The 21,720-nt window shown below is 44.1% G+C and overlaps 3 protein-coding genes across 6 annotated transcripts; 2 read left to right on the top strand and 1 right to left on the bottom strand.

The window, feature by feature from the left end:
* The first annotated feature begins 147 nt into the window (after positions 1 to 147).
* Positions 148 to 1,785, top strand: LOC133911387 (salt tolerance receptor-like cytoplasmic kinase 1). Its single transcript, XM_062353612.1, has 2 exons — positions 148 to 574; positions 671 to 1,785. The coding sequence occupies exons 1-2, from the start codon at positions 202 to 204 to the stop codon at positions 1,315 to 1,317; spliced, it is 1,020 nt and encodes a 339-aa protein (XP_062209596.1). The 5' UTR covers positions 148 to 201; the 3' UTR covers positions 1,318 to 1,785.
* Positions 1,786 to 4,213: 2,428 nt separating this feature from the next.
* On the top strand, positions 4,214 to 8,581 carry LOC133911386 (uncharacterized). Its single transcript, XM_062353611.1, has 15 exons — positions 4,214 to 4,666; positions 4,752 to 4,833; positions 5,133 to 5,561; positions 5,724 to 5,889; positions 5,994 to 6,146; positions 6,550 to 6,647; positions 6,760 to 6,851; positions 6,971 to 7,041; positions 7,118 to 7,253; positions 7,447 to 7,506; positions 7,592 to 7,674; positions 7,749 to 7,825; positions 7,945 to 8,015; positions 8,137 to 8,194; positions 8,277 to 8,581. Exons 1-15 carry the CDS (start codon positions 4,437 to 4,439, stop codon positions 8,400 to 8,402), a joined length of 1,932 nt encoding a protein of 643 aa, XP_062209595.1. The 5' UTR covers positions 4,214 to 4,436; the 3' UTR covers positions 8,403 to 8,581.
* Positions 8,582 to 9,116: 535 nt separating this feature from the next.
* LOC133911385 (zinc finger CCCH domain-containing protein 19-like) lies at positions 9,117 to 19,138 on the bottom strand. Of its 4 annotated transcripts, none has more exons than XM_062353608.1 (12): positions 18,651 to 19,137; positions 18,419 to 18,498; positions 17,012 to 17,196; positions 15,243 to 16,194; positions 15,043 to 15,170; positions 14,256 to 14,315; positions 14,106 to 14,156; positions 13,938 to 14,008; positions 13,264 to 13,409; positions 10,224 to 12,929; positions 9,994 to 10,148; positions 9,117 to 9,914 (listed from the first exon to the last, which is right to left on the bottom strand). In XM_062353608.1, exons 1-12 carry the CDS (start codon positions 18,986 to 18,988, stop codon positions 9,477 to 9,479), a joined length of 5,310 nt encoding a protein of 1,769 aa, XP_062209592.1. In that variant the 5' UTR covers positions 18,989 to 19,137; the 3' UTR covers positions 9,117 to 9,476. The 4 variants fall into 4 exon arrangements, 3 of the variants coding, with proteins under 3 accessions (XP_062209592.1, XP_062209593.1, XP_062209594.1); XM_062353609.1 differs by having other exon boundaries at positions 10,009 to 10,148; XR_009908648.1 differs by having other exon boundaries at positions 9,776 to 9,914; positions 10,009 to 10,148; positions 10,265 to 12,929; positions 18,651 to 19,138.
* Positions 19,139 to 21,720: the final 2,582 nt, after the last annotated feature.

Here is a 21,720-nt window from a genome sequence, read left to right as displayed (position 1 = left end):
CTTTTTACACAGGCCGCTAATGAGTTCTCTTCCATTTCACCGCTTCACGTCGCGTTGGAAGGTAGCTCCTGACCTGAGGCCGCCGAAGCGAATCACCTATAAATACACGGACCTGCACCACACGCGACCCCAAAAGCTGCACGCGTCTCCTCTTCCAAAGTCCAACTGGTACGATCATCGATCGAAATTCCGAAGGCAAAGATGCTACCGCACAAGCGGCGCGGGCTCCTCTGCTGCGGGTGCCGGGGCAGCACCGCCGCGACCGTCGGCGGCCGAGAAGCCTTCGGGGACACTGACGATCAGTCCGGCGTCAAGAACACGGCCTCCACCGCGATCGCGAGGCAGCTGTCGTGGGCGCAGGTGGAGGTCTTGACGGGAGGCTTCACGTCGGCCGTTGTTGGTGAGGGCGGCTTCAGCACCGTCTACCTCGCCCGCTTCGCCGGCTCCCTCGCCGCCGTCAAGGTCCACCGCAGCAGCGAACGCCTACACCGCGCCTTCCGCCAGGAGCTCGACGCCCTCCTCCGCGTCCGCCACCCACACATCGTCCGCCTCCTCGCCTTCTGCGACCAGCGAGGTACGTGCGCCTAGCTACCTCGCCACTCGCGCGCCAAGAACTTCTTCATGACAAGTTCTTTAATTTGGACCTCACAATCTTTAGTTGTCGACACAGACGAAGGCGTTCTCGTGCTGGAGTTCGCGCCGAACGGGAACCTGCACGACCAGCTCCACGGCGGCGGCAAGGGCGCCGGGGCGATGCCGTGGGCTCGCCGATTGTCGGTGGCGCTGCAGGTGGCCCGCGCTCTCGAGTACCTCCACGACCGGTGCGAGCCCCAGGTGGTGCACGGCGACGTGAAGGCGTCGAACGTGCTGCTCGACGCGGCCATGTGCGCCAGGCTCTGCGACTTCGGGTCGGCGCGCGCGGGGTTCTCGGCTGCAGTCCGCCCTCGCCCGCGGCCCTCGGCGCGCGCCGTGCTGGGGTCCCCCGGTTACGTCGACCCGCACTACCTCCGCTCCGGCGTCGTCACCAAGAAGAGCGACGTGTACAGCTTCGGCGTGCTGCTGCTGGAGCTGCTCACCGGCGTGCAGGCCTTCTGCGACGGCCGGCTCCTGACGGCGGCCGTGGCGCCGAAGATGAAGGCAGTTGGTTCATGCGACAACGTTCATGAGCTTGTTGACCAAAGGCTGGGGTGCCATTACAACACTGATGAGGCGGCGGTCATGGTGGCGCTGGCGGCGGCTTGCGTCGGGGATAATCCGAGCCTCCGGCCGTCGATGGCCGACGTGGTACGGACCCTGGAGCGGAACGGGCAAGCATAGATCTCTACCGTCGCAAAAAAGATCAGAAGTTGGCGGGAAGCTATGAATGGCGATAGCATTGGCCTGAGATGCTTAGATCTTACGTGGCAGGTAGCGAGACCGTAGGATGCGATTGCGCCCTCTAATGGGTTGGTGAGGAACAAGCACGAGTGCTGAAGCCTACCAGAAGAACCAGGCATAAGGTAAGGTTGGTTTGGACAAGGACTTGAGTGGAGGAAAGCTACAGGATTGGGATTTGTGTGCAATTATCTTTGGGTGATTAGTAGATGACAGTTTAATTAGGTCATTAGCCAAAGAAAAGGGCAGCAGCAACTAAGAGATCCAATTCTCTACTCAAGTGTGTATACAGTAGTCGTACATACAGGAGAAGATGCTTCTTCCATATTCGTTTTGTGTTGCGTGTATATCAGTCTCGTGTTGTGCCTTGAGGCTTCAGCAACGAGCACATGAATGTGCAGATTTTGTACATATCTCTTCAGAGGCTGAGAGGGTGTACATTGTCGCTTCATCGCTCACATATTGGAAGTAGCAGCTTGTATTATCCTATCAATGGCAACGTTCTACCTAACTATTTTATCATGCAGGCCCAATGACTGAATATTAGCATCACCGGTTCCGTGGACAAAAGAGACGATCAAATAACGAAAAAGAAATTTCAGACACGGCCATCAGAATGAAACTGCCCGGTGTGCTGGGATCCCCTGCGATACGCACACACGTCCACGGCTGACAAATCATGGGCAGCCTGACCCCCGACGCCGACGGCCGGAGGCAGGAAAGCGTCCACAGCACCATACGCCTCGGCTCCGGTGGGGCGTCCCGGTCGTGATTGCACAGGCAAACCACCGGGAATCGCCGTCCCATCTCTTTCGGCAGCGACGGAACAGTACTACCACTCTATTCTTTCGAGTGGACTCCAATGCCTGCTCCTGTTGTTCAAGCTTTCCTCCATGGCTCAGCCCCCTCCCCTCGTTTGATTAGTCTATCGTTCGTTCATTTGGAATGGGAATGCTTGTTTCGTAGCGCCGCTTAATAATTATATTCGTCTCTGCGCCGAATCATCTCGTGACCTTGGAATATCTCAAATCTATATATTCCGGGGCCCTCGACCTGAATGTTTGTGTCATTTGAGTAATGAGTATATGCCGGTCTGCGAGGACCGCAGGGAGGGCTAGAAGAAGAAGAATATATATGACATCATGACAAATAGAAAACTCAGTGATGCCGGCTAGAGGCTAGATTCACCTCAACTACCATCAGAATCTGATGGATGAATGGATGGAAGACTGAATTGGCTTCTCCTCCGAAAATCCTGTTCCAAGCATACGACTTATCTACCAAACTTTTTCTCATTAATTTTTCTCAAAAATTTTAAGTCAAATTTTTTCAGGTTAACTTTTTCTCAAAACTTTTAAACCATTTTTTTTCTTAATAACTTTTTGAGCCACGCTTATCAAAAATAGAAAGGCATGGAGCGAAAAAATTCTAAAAAAGAAAAGAAGAGGACTGTCGAAAGAGGCACAAGTTACCTGCTAACGCGAGCGCGTATTAGCAGGGACCCTTCTCCTCGCTCTGATTGAAGGGGCCAGCCGGGTACACAAGACTTAAGTACTTACCTAAATGCTTCACTAATGGTGATGTGATGTCACTAACCCTCTACTACATGCATTTTGTAGGAGCTACTAGTATATATTGTCAACACCAAATCTCTCTCGCTATATATATATATGCAATTGTTTGCTATGGGAATCGGCTTTACGCTCCTTTTGTGTTATCGATACCAAATCAGCGGCGATAGTTGCTTAGTGCAACTGCCTTGCCTAGTGCATGTACCTAGCTAGCTACAACCTTTTTTAATTATCTCGTGGTGTTTCGTTTCTTTTTCTTTAGGGAAATTGGCCGATCAACCGGTGTTTAGGGAACTATTTTTTTGGAGGGCACGGCTAATGAAAACTACTGTAGATGAAATGACAATGGAAGATAGCAACGGTGTATGATTAGGCGTTCAATCTTAATTGTTCTGAGATTACTAAGAAGACACGTGTAATGTATCAGGCTATGAGAGGAAACCAAGCGTACAACATGCATGCTGGTGAAGCAACGAACAGTAACCAGATGATGCAACACAGGAATATGCAATTATTTATGCGTGGCACAAGGCAGCAGCCCGGCCGGGGTCCATCTCGAACACAACACGGCTGCCAGCGCCTTCTGTCCAAGGTCGACACTTGACTTGACGTGCATAGATAGACACGGGAGGGCAAGATAGACAGTGAGAGCAGAGCAGTGTAGTGCAAATAAACAGTGAGCGTCGTCGATCCCTCAAAGCATTAGTAGGATGAGTTGGGCCCTGTTGCTTGCGGATCGACCAGCAAGCCCGTCTCGGTCAGGCCACAGCAGACGTGTTGCGGTTGCGGCTCGTTCAATCGGGCCTTGCTCGCTCTGCCTTCTCATTTTGAGTTTTGCTGGACGCACCTGCTTATCTTTATCTAGTTAAACCCAGGATAGGTTAGGGAGGATGTTTTCTAGTATTTTATTAAGAGTATGTTACGCTTTGAATTTGAACTGCTTTAGTGAAACTGTATTCTACTAACTGTTAACACTGTAAGAGGCTTGATTGGTAAGTATAAATATGTGTGTATTCAATGGTATTGTGTGTTCTTAAGTCTCTTATTCACTTTTATGTGTATATCTACATGTCGTGTATAGTATGCATCTCTGTATACTCTTAGAAAAAACTTGTCATGAATGAAACATTGTAGAACGAGAAAAGCTCTACAGCCCAGTTGAGTCGCTAATCTTGGTTTACACTAATATGATCGCCGACTCGCCGTTAGCAGAAGCTGAAGCTTTTTTTTTTTTTTTTGAAAGTAGCAGAAGCTGAAGCTGCGTGAATCAGATCGACCAGCAGCAGCCTCTGTGCTGTGGTAAAAGCCTCCTCGTTCCAATCCAGGTCGTCGCCGACGACTTGCCATGGTCTGGGGAAAAGTCCAACTGCCGGCGCGCCCTTGGTGCAGTGCAGGCAGAAGTAGTCAACCGAACAACATATAAAAATGCAAGCGACCGCGCCGTCCAATTGAAGACTCGCGCCGTGCGTATCGCCCCGAAGCTTGGTGCCGATGGCGACCACGCCGACGCAGCGCTACGCGGCGGGGGCGCTGCTGGCGCTCGCGCTCCGCCAAGCGCAGATCCACCAGTCCGCCCCACTCGGCGGCTCCCCCGGCGACGACGAGGAGCGCGCCAGTAGCGCCAGCGGCAGCTCCTCCAACGGCAGCAGCGTCGGGGACGCCGCCTCCGACGCCGACCTCTGGACGCACGACTCCCGCGGCCTCCTCCGCCCCGTCTTCAGGTGCGCTCCGTTCGCTCTCGCTTGGTCAGCCCGGCTTGGGATGACGGCTACCGTTTTACTTTGGGTGGGATCGCGTGTCTGCTAGGTTCCTGGAGATCGACCCCAGGGCGTGGGCTGGGCTGGAGGAGACTTCGGCGTCGCCTGAGGCCAAGCATCACATCGGAGCGGTATGGCCCTTCCCTTTGCATTCGATCGTGTGCTCACCCGATTAGTAGTTGGCAGTGGGTTTGGGTCACTGTTGCATGGCTCAATTGGGGGTTTCGGCGTTGAATTTGGGAAAAGCGGTTTCACTTTTACTAGGGCTGAACAAATCGATTTCTTAAGAAATATGTCTGCTGTTCAGCTGATGACTCCTGTAAAATGAATAAATGATGCTTAACTTCTATGCGTGCTTAAGCAAGCAGTGCCTCTTTAAATCTTTCGGTTCTGCATTTCATAGTCTCTCATTTCAGTTCTCATTTTGCAGTTTCTGAGGATAATCTTTGAAGAAGATGGTGAAAGTTCTTCGGACAGATCACAACAGGAACTTGCCTTGGCAAAATCAGTTGATGTGATGGTAATGAGTCTGGGTAATGACACAGTATCAGATGAGACAAATGAAGAGGACAGTCAAGATCCCACAACTTGTAGCTCCGAAACGGCTGAATCCTCAGAAGCAGGCTCTTCTGAGAACTTGCTTGGAGTTGACAAGTTGTCCTTAGATGACGTTCCTGCTGACAATCACCGGAAGATGGCATTGCTCTACATGCTTCTCTCTGCCTGTGTGGCTGATAAACCTGTATTGCAAGAGGAAGAGGACAGGAAATCTTCTCACTTCAGGAAGGGCTATGATGCTCGGCATCGTGTTGCTCTCCGTTTGCTAGCTACATGGCTTGATGTGAAGTGGATCAAAATGGTTTGTACAAGCTATTCCTTCTCAATGCAGCAAAGTAATAATCACTTAGTGTAGAATCTCACGAAAATAGGGTCTGACATCATCCTAGAGAGAAACACATTCATATGCATGTATTTTCACGTTGCTCCAATGAATTCGTAATCATTCATCCTGGCATTGTAGGAAGCTATGGAGGTAATGGTCGCATGCTCTGCCATGGCTGCAGCCAAAGAGCAAGAACAAAAACGAGAAAATGCATCACCGAAAAGCAAATGGGAAAAATGGAAGCGTGGGGGAATTATTGGAGCAGCTGCCTTGACTGGTGGAGCGTTGCTGGCTATTACAGGGGGTAGAAATAAATTCCAGAAAATATATCTATTAAAATACTAAACATCTTGACAGTTCACTCGCACACACTGCCCCAGGTGGCTGATATTCTCTTGTACTTGACAGGTTTAGCTGCACCAGCTATTGCTGCAGGATTTGGTGCTCTAGCTCCAACACTCGGCACACTTGTCCCTTTTATAGGAGCTAGTGGATTTGCTGCTATGGCTGCTGCAGCAGGATCTGTTGCTGGCTCTGTGGCAGTTGCTGCCTCATTTGGAGGTTGGTGTAAATGTTTTTTAGAAACTCTTCGGATGTTGTTGTTGTGCAGGCTAGCAATCAAGATTTGTTTTAAGTTAACAGTGACCACTTTTCTGTTGTTCATGGTAATTACTGTATTGCTTAGTGAAGCTACACAAATAACGAACATGCGCGCCTCTGTATGAGCACTGGGCACATTTTACAATTAAAATGATTCCTAAATGAATTTCCTGTTGCAATGTATTATCCCCAAAAAAAGAGAGGTAAAAAGTACTGTGGAAATATTATACTATTTTACAATTAAAATTATTCCTAGATAAATTCCTGTTGCAATGTATTATCCCAAAAAAAAGAGAGATAAAAAGCAGTGTGGAAATATTATACTTAGCTGTTCATATTCCTTGGAATGATCTTTGACAAATAGCCGCTGGGGCTGGCTTGACGGGGAGCAAAATGGCGAGGCGAATTGGAAGTGTGAAAGAATTTGAGTTCAAACCTATTGGTGACAACCACAATCAGGGTGTGAGTTTTTTTTTCTCTCTCTGGCTTTCACATTAATTTCAAATCACTAGAATGCCAGTCACCCATTTTGTAATCAAGCTGATTTGGTCTCTGTAAATGTTCACTCTTTCAGCGCCTTGCGGTTGGTATCTTGGTTTCTGGATTTGCTTTTGACAAGGACGACTTCCGCAGACCTTGGGAAGGATGGAAGGATAACCTAGAGAAGTATGGGATGCTTTTTTTTATATTCGTTTCATGAATCATAATCGCTATACTTTATCCATGTGCTTTTACATCTATGCTAAATGATCAGAGCATTCTTACAGTCGTCTAATGTTTGGTAGGTACATCCTTCAATGGGAGTCTAAGCATATAATTGCAGTGAGTACAGCAATACAGGATTGGCTGACATCAAGTAATGTTTGTGATTCTGTATTATGGTTACTCTTTTAATGAATAGCTTATAATTTACATTGTCACTATTGATACAGGACTTGCAATGGAATTGATGAAGCAAGGTGCAATGAGAACTGTCCTAAGTGGCCTTCTTGCAGCATTTGCTTGGCCTGCTACATTGCTTGCAGCTACAGATTTTATTGATAGTAAATGGTCCATTGCCATTGACAGGTGTTTGCCACCTCTGATAGCTACAATGTGTTGTGTGACAACTGCTGATTTTTGCAGTATTGGTGTTCTGATTCCCCAGTTTTAATACTTTAGAATAGCTGTATTGTATGTACCATGAAATGTACATAGATTGAAGCCCTTTTTAAACATGATAGCAATTTATTTAGTTAACTAATCAATTGTATCCTCTCAGATCAGATAAGGCAGGAAAAATGCTTGCTGAAGTGCTTCTAAAGGGTCTGCAAGGGAACAGGTAGGTCAATCTGCAGTTTGTTTTATCCAGTGCAGTTGGTTTCTCCTCAAAGTTAATGTGTCCCCTGATGCCAAAATTCTTTCAGGCCCGTGACTCTTGTTGGGTTTTCGCTGGGGGCACGTGTTATCTTCAAGTGTTTACAGGAGCTAGCTTTATCAAGTGATAATGGTATCTGTTCTATTATTGTCTCCATGTATAGAGTTCATTAGGACTTTGCTCACTTGTTTGATTGAATGAATCAGAGGGACTAGTTGAGAGGGTTGTACTCCTAGGCGCACCAGTTTCAGTGAAGGGTGAGCTGTGGGAGCCTGCCAGGAAGGTATGGTGATAACATTCCTTTTTCTCTGTTGTGGGCACGGAGATTTAGTAACTTACAATCGCAAATATCTCCCTAAACAGAGTGTTTGCATCACTTTACATGACCTTACTTTGCTGCAGATGGTTGCTGGAAGATTTGTGAATGTGTACTCCAGAGATGACTGGATTCTGGGTGTTACCTTTCGTGCAAGGTAAACAAATTGGAGTTTTCTTCATACATCATTCTTTCAAAGCCCACATTATGGGGTTGGACGGCCATGGCCAGGACAGATTGTCACAACTTTCTCAGTAACTAATAATTCTCTGGCGCAGCCTGCTAACCCAAGGATTGGCTGGCATCCAGGCCGTTGATGTTCCTGGTGTCGAAAATGTAAGCTTGCTGATGAACATTCGTGTGTTTCTGCTTGAGTTCCGTCAATTACTGTTTCGCATGACTTCTGCACAATTTACAGGTTGATGTTACCGAGCTTGTTGATGGCCATTCGTCCTACCTGTCAGCTGCCCAACAGATCCTGGAACATCTTGAATTAAATACATACTATCCTGTTTTCATCCCCCTACCGGCAGTCAGCAAATAACAGATGTACCAGTTGCATAGTAGCAGGTTTGAGAGAAGATTGTGCATATCCTACGGTAAAGAACTTCTGAATTTACTAAATATGTAACTGTTATTGAGAGTTGAGACGACAAACTAAAGGAAGCTAACCGTAACCAGCGACGTATTTCTGACCGTATCGACAAAATCGTCATTTTCTGCCGCGTTTCTTGCGTTCCTAGTTTCCTAAATGGACCAAATCGTATCGTGCATTTGAGCATCACATACGTGTCCATGGGTCAAAGCTCCCTCTTTCGTTCTAATGGTTGAATGCACAGGATTGAAAAAGTAAAACCTGGTGGGTTGTACATCGTAACTATCAGAAGCACAGGCTGTTTTCCTTCTCAAGATAAGGTTCGAGAAAAAGTTGCCGAAGGGCAAATTTCCAAGTGCATCTGGTGCTGAAGTAAGCGAAAGCTAAGTAACATAAGACTGACGAGAGACGAGCTGCGGAGACGAATGCTATATTCGCATGCATCAGGGGACGTATTATGCAACTATTCCACATTAGTCTCTGAACACAATTATCATCATCATCTACCTGCCTAACTTGTACATACAAACACCTTCAACAAATCATCTATAACCAAATTTGGTGTACAGATGCACACTAAATATCACACACTTTCCATGTTACATCCCAATTTTTTCCAGAAAAATTGCAAGAACACCAAATAATGCTGAAAAGAAAACAGAATAGTGAACGTGTTCTCCATCATTTTGTCAATCAGAAATATCAGAAACTAAACCAATCAGTCAGATACTAATGTCTCCAATACAACAGGCGTATCAAGGCATGAAGAAATCGTTGTGGTACAGATGCAGTTCCATCGAACCAAACAGAATGATACAGACCATACCCAAAAGCTGAATCTACTTCTTGGGCAGGGCATTCGGTCATAAACTCATACCTCTATGCTAAATCTAAACATATACTCCTTGCTACAGTAGTGGAGCAGAGATGGTCATTTACGCTCTGTTGATTACATTGTAATTAGCCTATACAAAGTGGTAAGATATGAGAAAGAATTTCAAATCCTCTTTTCTACTGCAGAGATTAAGGATGTAGGTAACTACAAGATGCACCCTTCCTACAGTGCCCACTCTCATGAAATTTACATACGCCCCTAGTTTGCCCCTTCGAAGTCGATCTTGATGACCCACCAGTGCCAAATCTATCAGACCTACTCCTAGAGTAATTTGAACTAAGAAGCCAAGATTCACTTATTTGAGAGTACCTGTCACGGTGATGACTGCGGTGGCTGCCCCGATTAGCACTATAAATACTGGAATTGGTGCATTCCTGCTTCCTTGATGCTTCCCAAGAGCTTTTACTAGAGGACGCTGCTTTTTCACAACTAGACAAGTAAAAATTTTGGCCAGTGCTCCATTCAGTACCCGCATATAAGCTCTGATCTGCTGAAGGCTGCCAACCTAAAACTCCTGTACTCTCGTTTACTGATGATATTGACACATCATTTGGTTTTGATGTGACCTAAAGTAGGGAAAAACACAATGTCATACAGAAGATCATATAGGTAGCGAATGCCATTCAGATACTGTAACACCATTACCTGCTCAGGCAGTACCTGATCTGTGGCAACACCTGAGATTGCCTGGTTCGCATTTTCCTCCCCTGGTGTTTGTCCTCTTTGAAAAGTTTCACTATTTCTATGGGCCACAGCTACCTCGTTGATATCACGAGTGTCACTCCTCTCGGCTCCAATACCTGGTGAAGAGAAAACAGATGATTCAACAATATAGAATAAATGAAAACATTCTACACATCGGCATATTGCCTAACCAGATGAAGGTTGGGGCGTGGGAGATGGAGAAAGCAATGACCACATATCACTGATCGAATCATCTTGGACACCCCAGAGTGCAGAATCAACAGCATCGCCTTGGTAGTAACTAGGTTCACCCCAAGGGGATAATGCGATAGGGCTAGAGCATTGTGGTTCTTCCTCCACTGAAGCGGCAAGGAGATCCTCCACTGCTGTTGTTCCATGCATGTACGAAGTTCCACACCTTTGTTCTATTAAAGATTCCAAGACATCAGACACATCTATCGACTCAGCAACACATGAGCCATTAATTACCATGTTCTCTCTTGTAACAACAGTAGACTCACTGTATAGTTCTTTTTGAATAATTTCTTCTTCACCTCTAAAATCTGATTCCGTGGCACTTAATTCCCCAGTTGCAGGACCAGATTTTAGCGATACAGAAGCGTCTGGTGAGTTGCCAGGTACGTTAGCTACATTTTCAGGCACTGCTGATGTTAACCGTGAGTTGTCCACAGCAGGCTCCTTATTCTCAGATCTAGGAGTTGGACTAGGAAATTCATGTTCAATATCTAGGTCATCAGGAGAAGATACAAGGAACACCTTAGATTTAGGAGACTGGATAATAAAACCATCTGATGCATCTGTTTCAAGCGTTCTTTTCTTATTCAAGATCTCCATCTTGCATGTATCAGAAGCAGATGCAGAAGTAGCAGCTAAATTTTCAGGTGCTGCTGATTTTAACCCTGAGTTGTCCACAAGAGGCTCCTTATTTTCAGATTGTGGAGTTGGACTAGGATATTCACACTCGGTATCTTGGTTATCAGGAGAAGATACAGGAAAAATGCTAGACTGAGGAGGCTGATTAAGTGAAGCATCTGATGCATCCGCTTCAAGATCTTTTTGCTGATACACAATCTCCCCCATCTTGCATGTATCAGAAGCAAATGCAGAAGTAATTGTTAGATTTTCGGGAGCTGCTGATGTTAACAGTGAATTGTCCACAGCAGGCTCCTCGTTCTCAGACCATGGGGATGAACTGGGATATTCATGTTCAAGATCTTCGTTATTAGGAGAACCTACAGGGGAAACCTTAGATTGAGGAGAATGAATAGCTGAAGAATTTGATGCATCCGCCTCAAGTAATTTTTGCTGATTCACGATGTCCTCCATTTTGCATGTATCAGAAACAGGTGAAGGTGATGCTGGTGTTAACCGTGAGTTGTCAACCGCAGGCTCCTTATTCTCAGATCTTGGAGTTGGACTAGGAAACTCACGGTCAATATCTTGGTTATCAGGAGAAGATACAGGGAAGATCTTAGATTGAGGAGACTGATTAACTGAAGCATTCGATGTATCTGCTTCAAGTGTTCTTTGCTGATTCATGATCTCCTCCACCTTGAACACATCGGAAGCAGATGCCGAAGGGGCAGACTGTGGACTGCAGTTTGGAACTCTTTCCGAGTGGCTGAGCATGTCGGATGGTGAACTTGAACCTCTGTCTTCAACAGGAGTTGCTGGAACACAGCTCTTAGGCTTTCCAGAAGCCATAGAAGAATGAAGTTCATCGAGTAAGCTTGGATTAGTTGTTGAACTTAAGCAAGAGCCTTCATGCTGACTTGAAGCGGTCCTGGACTCAGATGGACTCCAAGCAAACGCAGGACTGGGGCCATCTCTCCTAATTCGTTGAGTAGGTAGATTTTTCGATGCATCCAGCCTTGAATTCAGATCTTTTACAGATCCTCCTTGTGAACTTTTTTTCGAATCATGTTGACTTTGTGACCACGAAGCATGCTGATTGTCATGAGAATCCACATTACCCTGTCCACTACAACTCATCTGCGCCGTTGTTGGACTCCACAGGGCACCACTGCTGTGACGATGGTTCGACTCACCAGAGCATCCTCCCTGTACCCCATCATGATGCAAGCCTGTCTGTCCACATGGACTCCCATGAGATTGAATCAAAGCTGAATGCTTAGTCTGGTATTGCACTTGGCTACTCCAAGTATGAGCACCCTTTGGTGGAACCGAACTAGTTGAGAATGACAAACTATCATCCGGAGAGTTTACACTTTCCTTTTCTGGAATGGAATACTTATTAGACTGAACAGTCATCCCAGAAGAATTAACCATGCTATAACCAACAGGGGATAGAGCATTGGTCTGATCCACACTTGGGCTGTTTCTGTTATGTCCAGTGCCAGCCGATGTTGCTTTGCTACTTGTAGTAACTGATGCAGCCTGAGTGAAATCTTTCTGTTGTTTTGAAAGCACTTCAGTCAACAACAATGATCTCTCTTCACTCTCAAATGTAAGCCATACTCTCAGATCACGTGGGAAGTAACTTGTCCACTTGGACAGCTGCAAAAGAGTGAATGGACCCTGAACATTCCCAGAAGGATCCTTGTAGTGCCAGACTTTCTCTGGCTCCGCATCACTTGACATTGTTACTCCAGAAGATGAAAGTGATCCAGCTTCTTCATACATTGTGCTGTTTACTTTAGTGCTGGATTTTGGAATATCAGTACCATTTGTTGAATGGGAATTCTCAAATGCCCTTCCTGCTCCTGATCCCCGTACTGTACTTTCCATGGACAGTTTTTTTGGGTGGCGACTAGCATCAGAAAATTTTAGTGTATGATTTTGCATAGCCTTTGGATATTTTGATTTTCGACGTGATATGGATGTATCTGACCTTGTCCAATTTACATTCCTTCCAACTGCACATAATAAACAAGCAATGCTCAAACATCAAATTTGATCGATGCTAAAATAATAAATATGATTATTTTTATGTATGAGATGCTTGTTGCATCAGTTCAATTCAAATCTTGTGTCATATATACCGGAAAGTTGCTGTAATATTTTGAAAAGGTGGCATTGCAAAAAAAATACAATGCAAAAACTTATACTGCAGGTTTTATCGACAGTTACTGCAACATACCACGTGAAATTATGCCACATGTGCCAGATCAATTGGATGCGAGACACCTAGTTACATCCTAACATTTATTACTCAACATAAAAGCATTAACATTTCAGGAAGATATATACCAGCTTTCTGGTCATCCATTTCTTCATCAGACTCGTAATTAGGATCCATATGTGAGTCAACATGCACTTCTGGAACTTCATTTATTCTGCGAGTTCTTTCTTCAGAATTGTTGAGAAGCTTCAGCTTTTCTACACACTCTCGAAGTGTACGATACAGTCAAGGATCACAAAATAATCCAGCAGAAGGTAGTAGAATTTGAAGTACTATAACGAAAAGTAAAGCTGTCTTAGATTATCATGAAAGTTCATGAACAGATCTACGACCAATATTCGACAGTTAAAGGAGAGCTGCCCTAAATTGCACAACGAATTTATAAATGAAACATAGCCAATTTTGGAAGAAGCAACAAAATATCTATACATTTAAAGAAAAGACCTATACAGTAAAATGTATGCATCAATCTTGTACCGTTATTACTTTTACTTTTTACTATTACTAATACCTTTATTTATTATTGTTTTATCATCATCTTTTTAGTTCGATATTGTGGGTTTCATCTCTAGCCTACCCCAACTTGCTTGGGACAAAGGCTTTGTTGTTGCTGCTGCTGTTGTTGTTGTAGTATTTGTAAAGATCTGATCGCCAGATAAGACAATTCAGCCCGCAAAAAGACAACCACCAGAAACATTATGTAATGCAAACTTAGCAAGTCATAATAAGGTCAAGAGGATATTCCTTTCTGCGCCCTGTTTCACTTGCACGGTCACGAAGATGCCCCAGCCTCTGCTTTTCATTTTCCAACCACTGTAAGATTATAAACAGTAGTAAGTCAAATCTGAGATCTTTTGAAGAAAACAAGATCATTGTATATATAATTTTCCTTCAGCAGGGTTGTCCTTACGTCATTCACTCTTACAGATTGGAAAATCTTGGCTTTCTCTTGAATATCTCCCTGAGTTAATAAAACAAAACAAGCACGGATCAAACTTACACATGTTTGATGGGCCAGATATCAATTAGACAACAAGTGTTCAATCTCATGTAGCAGTACCACTTTTAGTCGGCTAATTAGACCATACTTCATGCTCTGCCTTAAGCGTTTGCATTCCTCCTACACAAGTAAATGTAGATATCAAAGGAAATGAGAACAAAATCCAATGGTAGTTCAATTATAATCCATTGACCAAGAAAAATGTGAGAAGGAAATTCATGAGAGGATTTCAGAACTAGGTGCATATAATAATAACCCGTTTGTCAAATGCTGAGGGAGGAAAACTCCCATATGTCTAAATATCTTGTCATTGAATTATTCTCCTCTTAGCGAATCCATTCTATAACTACCTCCGTCACAAATATATGACGTCCAAGAAAACATGCAGTGTTGTTGGTCTTAAGGTCCTCTTCTTAATATAATGACATGCAGCTCTCATGCGTGTTCGAGAAAAAAAAACGTGCAGTAAAACATCTCTTACTTTGATCATTGATTTAAAAAGAAATATTTGGATTGGTCATATGTACATAGTATCATTGGATTTGTCATGAAAACTATTTTCATAATTAGCAATTTCATAACTTTTTATCACCGTTTTCATATAAAAAACAGTAGTCAAAGTTGCATGTTGGAGACCGTGTAGATGTCCAAAACGTCATACAATTACGAACGAAGGGAGTAATTATAAATAAATGAACATATGCAATCGTAAACACCAAATATTCAACGATCCAAACTAAAACATAAGTAGGGGATGGTACTACATATTTGTTCAATTTGCAAGACTAAAGAAAATGCTAACTATGAAAGCTAAAAGAGAACCAGAAGACTAAGCAAAAGATTTAACCTCTGTAAAATCCTGATTAGATATGGTATCCATCGTGATAATCTCCTCTTTTTTTAAATTTAATATCTCAAGTGCCAAATTTGTCATCTTCTTTCCAGTACTGTATTTTTCTGGAACCTTGTGTGTTCCTGCACAAGAATTAATTCACGGTTAAAAGAAAAGCATTTAAAAATAAAATTTAAAAAAGTAAAAAATCTTACCAATAACTTTCACCAAACGATACATATCCTGTTTCTGACCAACACCAGAAATTTTTATCCTCACAAAAGCACCATGAATTTTGTCCGAGAATGTGGCATCATCAATTAGATCCTCCATTAAGCTACGGCGCATGTAAATTAAATTTATATTATGCATATCAATTGCTGCATAAGCCTCAAGATTAACCTGTGGTTCTCTTTCTATCTTTCGATGCATCCTCCTCCTCTTATCAGGAGACAATTTTGCTGCCATGTCATTGTATCCATTGGTATCTATTTGAGCTGAACTAGAATTGACGGCCCCTTGGCTATCATCATTTATTCTTGAAGTCTCGTTTGTAAGAAAATGCATTTCCAAAAGCTTTAACATCTCAAAGTGGGCAACACGCGCTTTCCTGAACAAGCGGTGAAGTCTCGCGTCACAAACAATTTGGCTTTTCCTCTGAGGATCACGAAGATTATTCTTCTTGATGTATTCAAGCAGAAGAGTCTGAACATCAAATTGAGAAATATAAGATTGATCACCATCTCTCATGTGCCCTATAAACTCCAATAGCTCTGGCGATGCCCATTTTGTGTTTACTGGCAAGGAGACCCCTTCACATGGTACTTTCGTGGGTAGGCTCCCATAATCTCTAGTTGCAGGCTCAATCTTTTTTGCAGCAATGCTACAATCTGAATTTACCTTTTGACGTTTTCGACCCTTTTTCCTTGAAGAATTAGTCCGCCTTTGTCTTCCTAAGGAGCAGTCAGAACCAGCATCATCGTCATTATTAACGTCATATAGGTCATCGGATGACTCCTCTTTTTCTTTCCTAGCAGAAGTGTTAGGAACATTCCATCGGTTCTTGGCACTAGTAAGTTCTTCCAATGTTAATGAAAGCTTCCCTTTCAGATCCAACCAATAAAGCTTGAACAGGTATTCCCAACTGTTTATGTCATCAAAATCAACCTGCAATAGACACAACACATAACAAAGAAAGTCACTTGAGCACATAGGAAAGTGCACCAAATAGCATCTTGGTCATGATTGCTTTTTTTCACTAATACAAGAAATAATCTTTTGGCTATGCATTGGATCACTGAACACTGGCACTCAAAATTTTGGTTTGACGGTGCTAATTCCTGACATGAATAAAAAAATTACCTTTAGAAGCAGTCAGATACTGGCAAGAGCTGGGGATAATTACATTACACGTTGGGCAAATTGAAAATGAGATAAGCATTACTCATGCGCATATTCAAGTCATTATACTTCTCTACAGCCATTTGGAGTAATATGGCCATCCATGATCACCAAAACTGGACCAGTAGCCTTATCGAAAAATATGCTTGACAGAGAATGTGAGGTGCGCAGTTACAACTTGTGAAATGCTGATATTTTAGAACATAAAATGAAAGGAATGGGTAGCAAAACTTGTGCAAAGATGCAATAGCCCCTAAAAGGACATACCATACATTAAAAAAAAATGGTGTTATTCCACAGGGTGAAAGTGCAGGTTCCACAAATTTAAATCTGGACCTCTGGTACATATGCTCTCGCACAAACGGTCTGTTTATGGCCCCATATGAGATTATGGTGCTAAGCTGGGTGTTGTGGGTAAGGCAGTTACACAATAATATGCGCCATATTTGGTTTCTCAAATAAAACGAATTACTAAGTTTGCTAAAAAAATGCATGCACAAAATGCAACACCAAATTGAAACGAAATATACTTGTGTGGTTTTGTCAAATGAATGAGGTTCTTTGAGATTAATGACAGGTTTACCTTTATGTCACCTTGGTCCTTGGATTCTATCAAAAGTATAGTCACAAAACATGTGTCGCAGAAGCCCTTGGTCCCCCTTACACTGAAGAATTTACCTTGCTTGATGCACAGTTTACAGAGGGAGTACGTACAAGTGTAGCACATGTAGTGCACTGCCTTTTCACAGCTGCTGCATATGTGCCAACCTGATATACAAAATGTCAAGAAACATAGAGCAGTTCAGTGGGTTTACGTAAAGTGCCAAGCTATTGATTTCCAGAGTTAAACAGTTCAGAAAGCACATATTCCTTTATCTTCTTTTTTTCTCTCGAATATGCAGGAGAACTGCGTGTCATTGTATTAAGTAGATGAAAAGCGTTAAGGCAAATACAAAACACAGTAACACACGCACCCTCCCCTCTCAACCAAGGAGGGAAGAAAGGAAACAAAACACACGAACCCTCTCTTCTCTACTTGTGCATGCACACCACAGACTAGATTAGCGACCAGGAAGACATTCCTTCATCTTCTATTACCAAAATTTCCAGACTAGTTGAGCTTCATTACAGAACTATGTATCAGTTATTATCACAACCCTGGTAAACAGCAACATGATACAGTTCCGCAACAAAAATTAACCAATTTCTACACTCAGATGGAAAAAAAAATTACAAACCCACAAGCCCGAGGGTTAAATTAACCGTGCAAAATGGCGATACAAACACATCTCAGCGATTTCTCCATAAGAATTATTTGGAAAGCATAGAAGGTAACAAGTAAAAAAGATGAGCATCCATACTGAAGAAACTAAAGCCTACTCCAAGAATCTCCCTCCAACATATTGAATGAATTACACCTGTGAATACAACGAAGCACACGAAGGGTGCAGTGATCAAGATTATTCATTGAACATAACATGACAGATGAGTGTCCTCCGCCGTACATGACATATTCTACTTTCCCTTTGGACCCCTCTCCTTAGTTGTCACCAATCTAGTTAAATATTCACATTTCCATATAGGAAATGTAATGAATGGGAGCTACACTTAAAGCGAGGGAATGCAAACTCATGATACGAGCAATCTGATTGCACGAGGGAGGATTATTGTCCATTCAATATGGGAAACTTAACTTTGCTAGCATTCTATGAGAAGGTAGGAGCACATGTGACGTGTCCCATGGAAAGCTAGCAGCTATCTGCATCAGTTCTCAAGTAGCAGTATTCACAATTCTATCTATGCTCTTAGCTAGCCTACAATTCACCATCCAATTTTCACCCTAGAAAAAATTATGTTAGTGAATATAACCTGTGATATCGACATACGAACAAGTCATGCTCAATTTCCTTAAGCTAGCAACAAAAAAGGCAATCCCGTCGCATATTTTAAGGCTGCATGAAGAAGAATCAGGAAGATTGGATGAGCTCACCGCAGTTCCACTTGCTCCGGGACTGGAAGAAAGCCTCGTCGCGCTTGATGCACGCCGGATGGTAGACCTTGGGGCATCCCCTACAGCAACAGACAAACGGAAATAGCCGCTTCAGTCTCCGAAAAATCCACGACGCAATTCACAGGCAACACGTGTCGTTTCGGTCTCCCAAAAAATCCTCAACGCGTTTCGCAGGCAACACGCAGAGCAGACGGCACGGCACGGCACGCACCTCCGATCGCACACGACGAGGTTGCCCCCGTCGAAGCAGATGAAGCACACGACCTCGTCCTCGTCCTCCTTCCTCGCCCTCGCGGGCTTCGCAGCGGCCGCGACCACCGCCGCCCCGTCCCTCTTCTTCGGCGGTCTCCCCCTCTTCCTCTTCGCCCCGACCGGCGCCGCCTCCGCCGCACCCTGCCGCGCCGGTGGCACCTCCCCGATGATCGACCCCAGGAACTGCGAATCGTCCATCCCCACCGCCGGTGCTGGCGGCGGCGGGGGTAGCCGGAGGTCGGGCGGCCAATCGGCCTCCGCGGGCGAGAGAAGCTCGGCGCCTGCGGCGTTCTCCATGGATCGGCGCGGGGGTTTAGGGTTCGCGGCGCCGCGGCGAGGAAGCAGCGGTCGCCGCCGTCGGCGTCGTCGTCCCTGTGGGCGCGTGCGGGAGAGAGAGAGAGAGAGAGAGAGGGTGGAAATGGAAACGGGTGCGAATAATTCCCGCCCTCGGGAGGGGGCTTTCGGCATAAAAGCGGGCGAGTGAAGGCGCGTCCGCTTTTGGGTGGTGGGGGGGGGGGTGCCGGTGGTGGTGTACGCTCACACGCGACGCGACGCGACCGAGAGAGACGACCAGACGCGACGCGACACATGAGACGCTGTTGGGTGGCGGCCTTTTCGGTTTGGCCCCTGCGCTCTCGGGGATTTCTATTCTATAGCGTTGTTAGGTGGAGCGCGCACCGGCTGCACGCCACTCCGAGTGGCTGTTTTTTCTAGGAAAATTGTTCTAGTACTTATTATAAAGATTTATATTTTATTAAAATATTACTGATATGTCTATGATGTGTGGCATCAAATTTTATATCTCATTGGGACAGTTTAATAGTATTTTAGTAAAATAAGAGAGGTAGAGTGCTACGACGATAAGAATTTATTTTTATATCATTATAAAGATTTACATCTTATCAAAACATTAATAATGTGTCTATAATTTATAAGGTTAAGTCTCATATATTATTGGAACAGTTTATAGTATTTTAGTAAAGTTGGACAGATGTGATACGGTATCAATTTCCCTTTGGTGTGGTTTGGTCCGGCGCCGCGGCTTTGACCGGCTCGCTCGTGTCGTGCCGGGTTGGAACTTGGACTGCAAAGCCGCCGCCGTCGCCTCAGCGGATTCCATTCCAGTAGACTACTGTATGTGTTTGACGAGTAGAATCTTTGGACGCGCGCTGCTGCTCACATCAGATGCATCTTTTAGTACTCCCTAGTGTAGCTTGATACACGTGTGATTAAGTTTGATATTCACGGCAAGTGTCAGTGCTGCCTTAGCAATGGCTTCACGCTACTACACGTGCTTCTCCGATCTGCTAGCGCCAGCTGGTTACACTAGAAAAAAAAAACTCGACCTATGGAGGAACATAGCCTATTGCATTATTTTTAGGTTGAGAAAAAATATCTAAAACCGGTCACTAAGGTATTATTGAAAGTGACTTTACAACTTTCTAAGTACCATACTAAAAACAATATATCAGACATCTTTTTTTATTAGAACTAGAATTTAAGCTCTGATAGTAGCAACATAATTGAGTGACTTATCATCGTACTATCAGCATGTTATGAGCTGGTTACACTAGAAATATGTGCAAACTATTTTTTTTGGAACTAAGAAGTAAGACTATACTTTAGATATGTATGAGCTATTGTGTTGGTGAGTTATTGTCTCTTAATAATTTTAGTGTCATATGACAATAGATATCGTCCTATAGGATATCTAGAAGAATTCATCTATGTGGGTGTGATTGTGTTGTTGTAATTATAGAGAAGCTGGGTATTGCTCTAAATGGCACTTATGAATTAAGTTACAAAGACATGGCCATAATGTTCAACCCGAGAGCTAAAACAAAAGTAGCCTTGTACAGGATGTTGCATATGAGGAGGCTCTCACACCACAATTGAGGATTAAGGTTTAGTCCTCCTCATCTTGTGTGAGCCAATTTATATGCAACTAGGTTTTTTTTTTCAAACCTGAAAGGTATTTTTTACTCAAATCTTATATATCAAACTGAATAACTCTAACAATAAATTTGATGAGGATTGTTGAGAAACACAGTAATTTAATGTTCCTAGGCTTCGTTATTTGGCATGTTCTATTGGCCCTTTGCCTTTGTCCCACCCAGCCCATGCACTAGTGTCCATATGGAGGCTTGAGCTCGGCTAGGGTTGAAGGGCTGAAAATTTGAGATGGGGAGAGAGATGACGGCGGCTCAGGCACAACGACAACGGCGCAAACCGCTCCGCCCGATTCCTTCAGGGATTTGGGTGCTGGAGGGCAAGGACACAACTACATGAGGGTCAGCTCCTTCTCCTAAGTTAGAATAGGAAAAAAAACATCCCTTTTTCTCTCTTGTTTCTAACTAGCCCTTCTTATCCTGGTTGCCATATTTGAGCTTGAGTCGAGAGGAACTCGTGCTTTGGCTCTGGTGCTTTAGGGTGTGTTTGGTTACCCGCATGCCCTCAGCTTGACTCGTATGAGTCATGCAGTCTGAGTTGAGACAGGCTGGAGAGATACAGTAGAGTCTGTTTGGTTGGCTGCATGTGCTCAGCCTGATTGAGAAGAGATTGTGTTTGGTTACCCGTATGAGTATACGTTGCAATACAAAGGAACTCACTTTTTTACCAAATAAACTAGGGTTAAAAATATTTTTATAAATTATTACATCATATGATAAGAATATTAGTGATTTTTTTATGATTTTTGAAGAATTTTAATTAAATATTAACTTAGGCTTTTTGGATCAAACTAATTAAAATGGGTTGCTAGTGAGCTCTAGTTCGCTTATGAAAATATTTAGAATTTTTGGACTACTCTTGCACCTTTAAATAAAATCGAGAGTTAAATAAAAAAATTCATATATACAGTGAATTTGCACCGTTCTGAGCAGGCCCGGTGGATACGGCCGAATTCCGCGTACGCACCGAGCCAGGCTGGAGCGATGCGCCTGCACGGGCGGATGCAAGCGCGAGCCAGCGGTTCAGGCAACCAAACGTACATCTCACGCCAGCAACTGCATGCCTCGATGCTTGCATGA

Source organism: Phragmites australis, chromosome 3, assembly GCF_958298935.1.
Source record: "Phragmites australis chromosome 3, lpPhrAust1.1, whole genome shotgun sequence".
Lineage (NCBI taxonomy): Eukaryota > Viridiplantae > Streptophyta > Magnoliopsida > Poales > Poaceae > Phragmites > Phragmites australis.
This window is presented reverse-complemented; position numbering and strand designations above follow the sequence as displayed.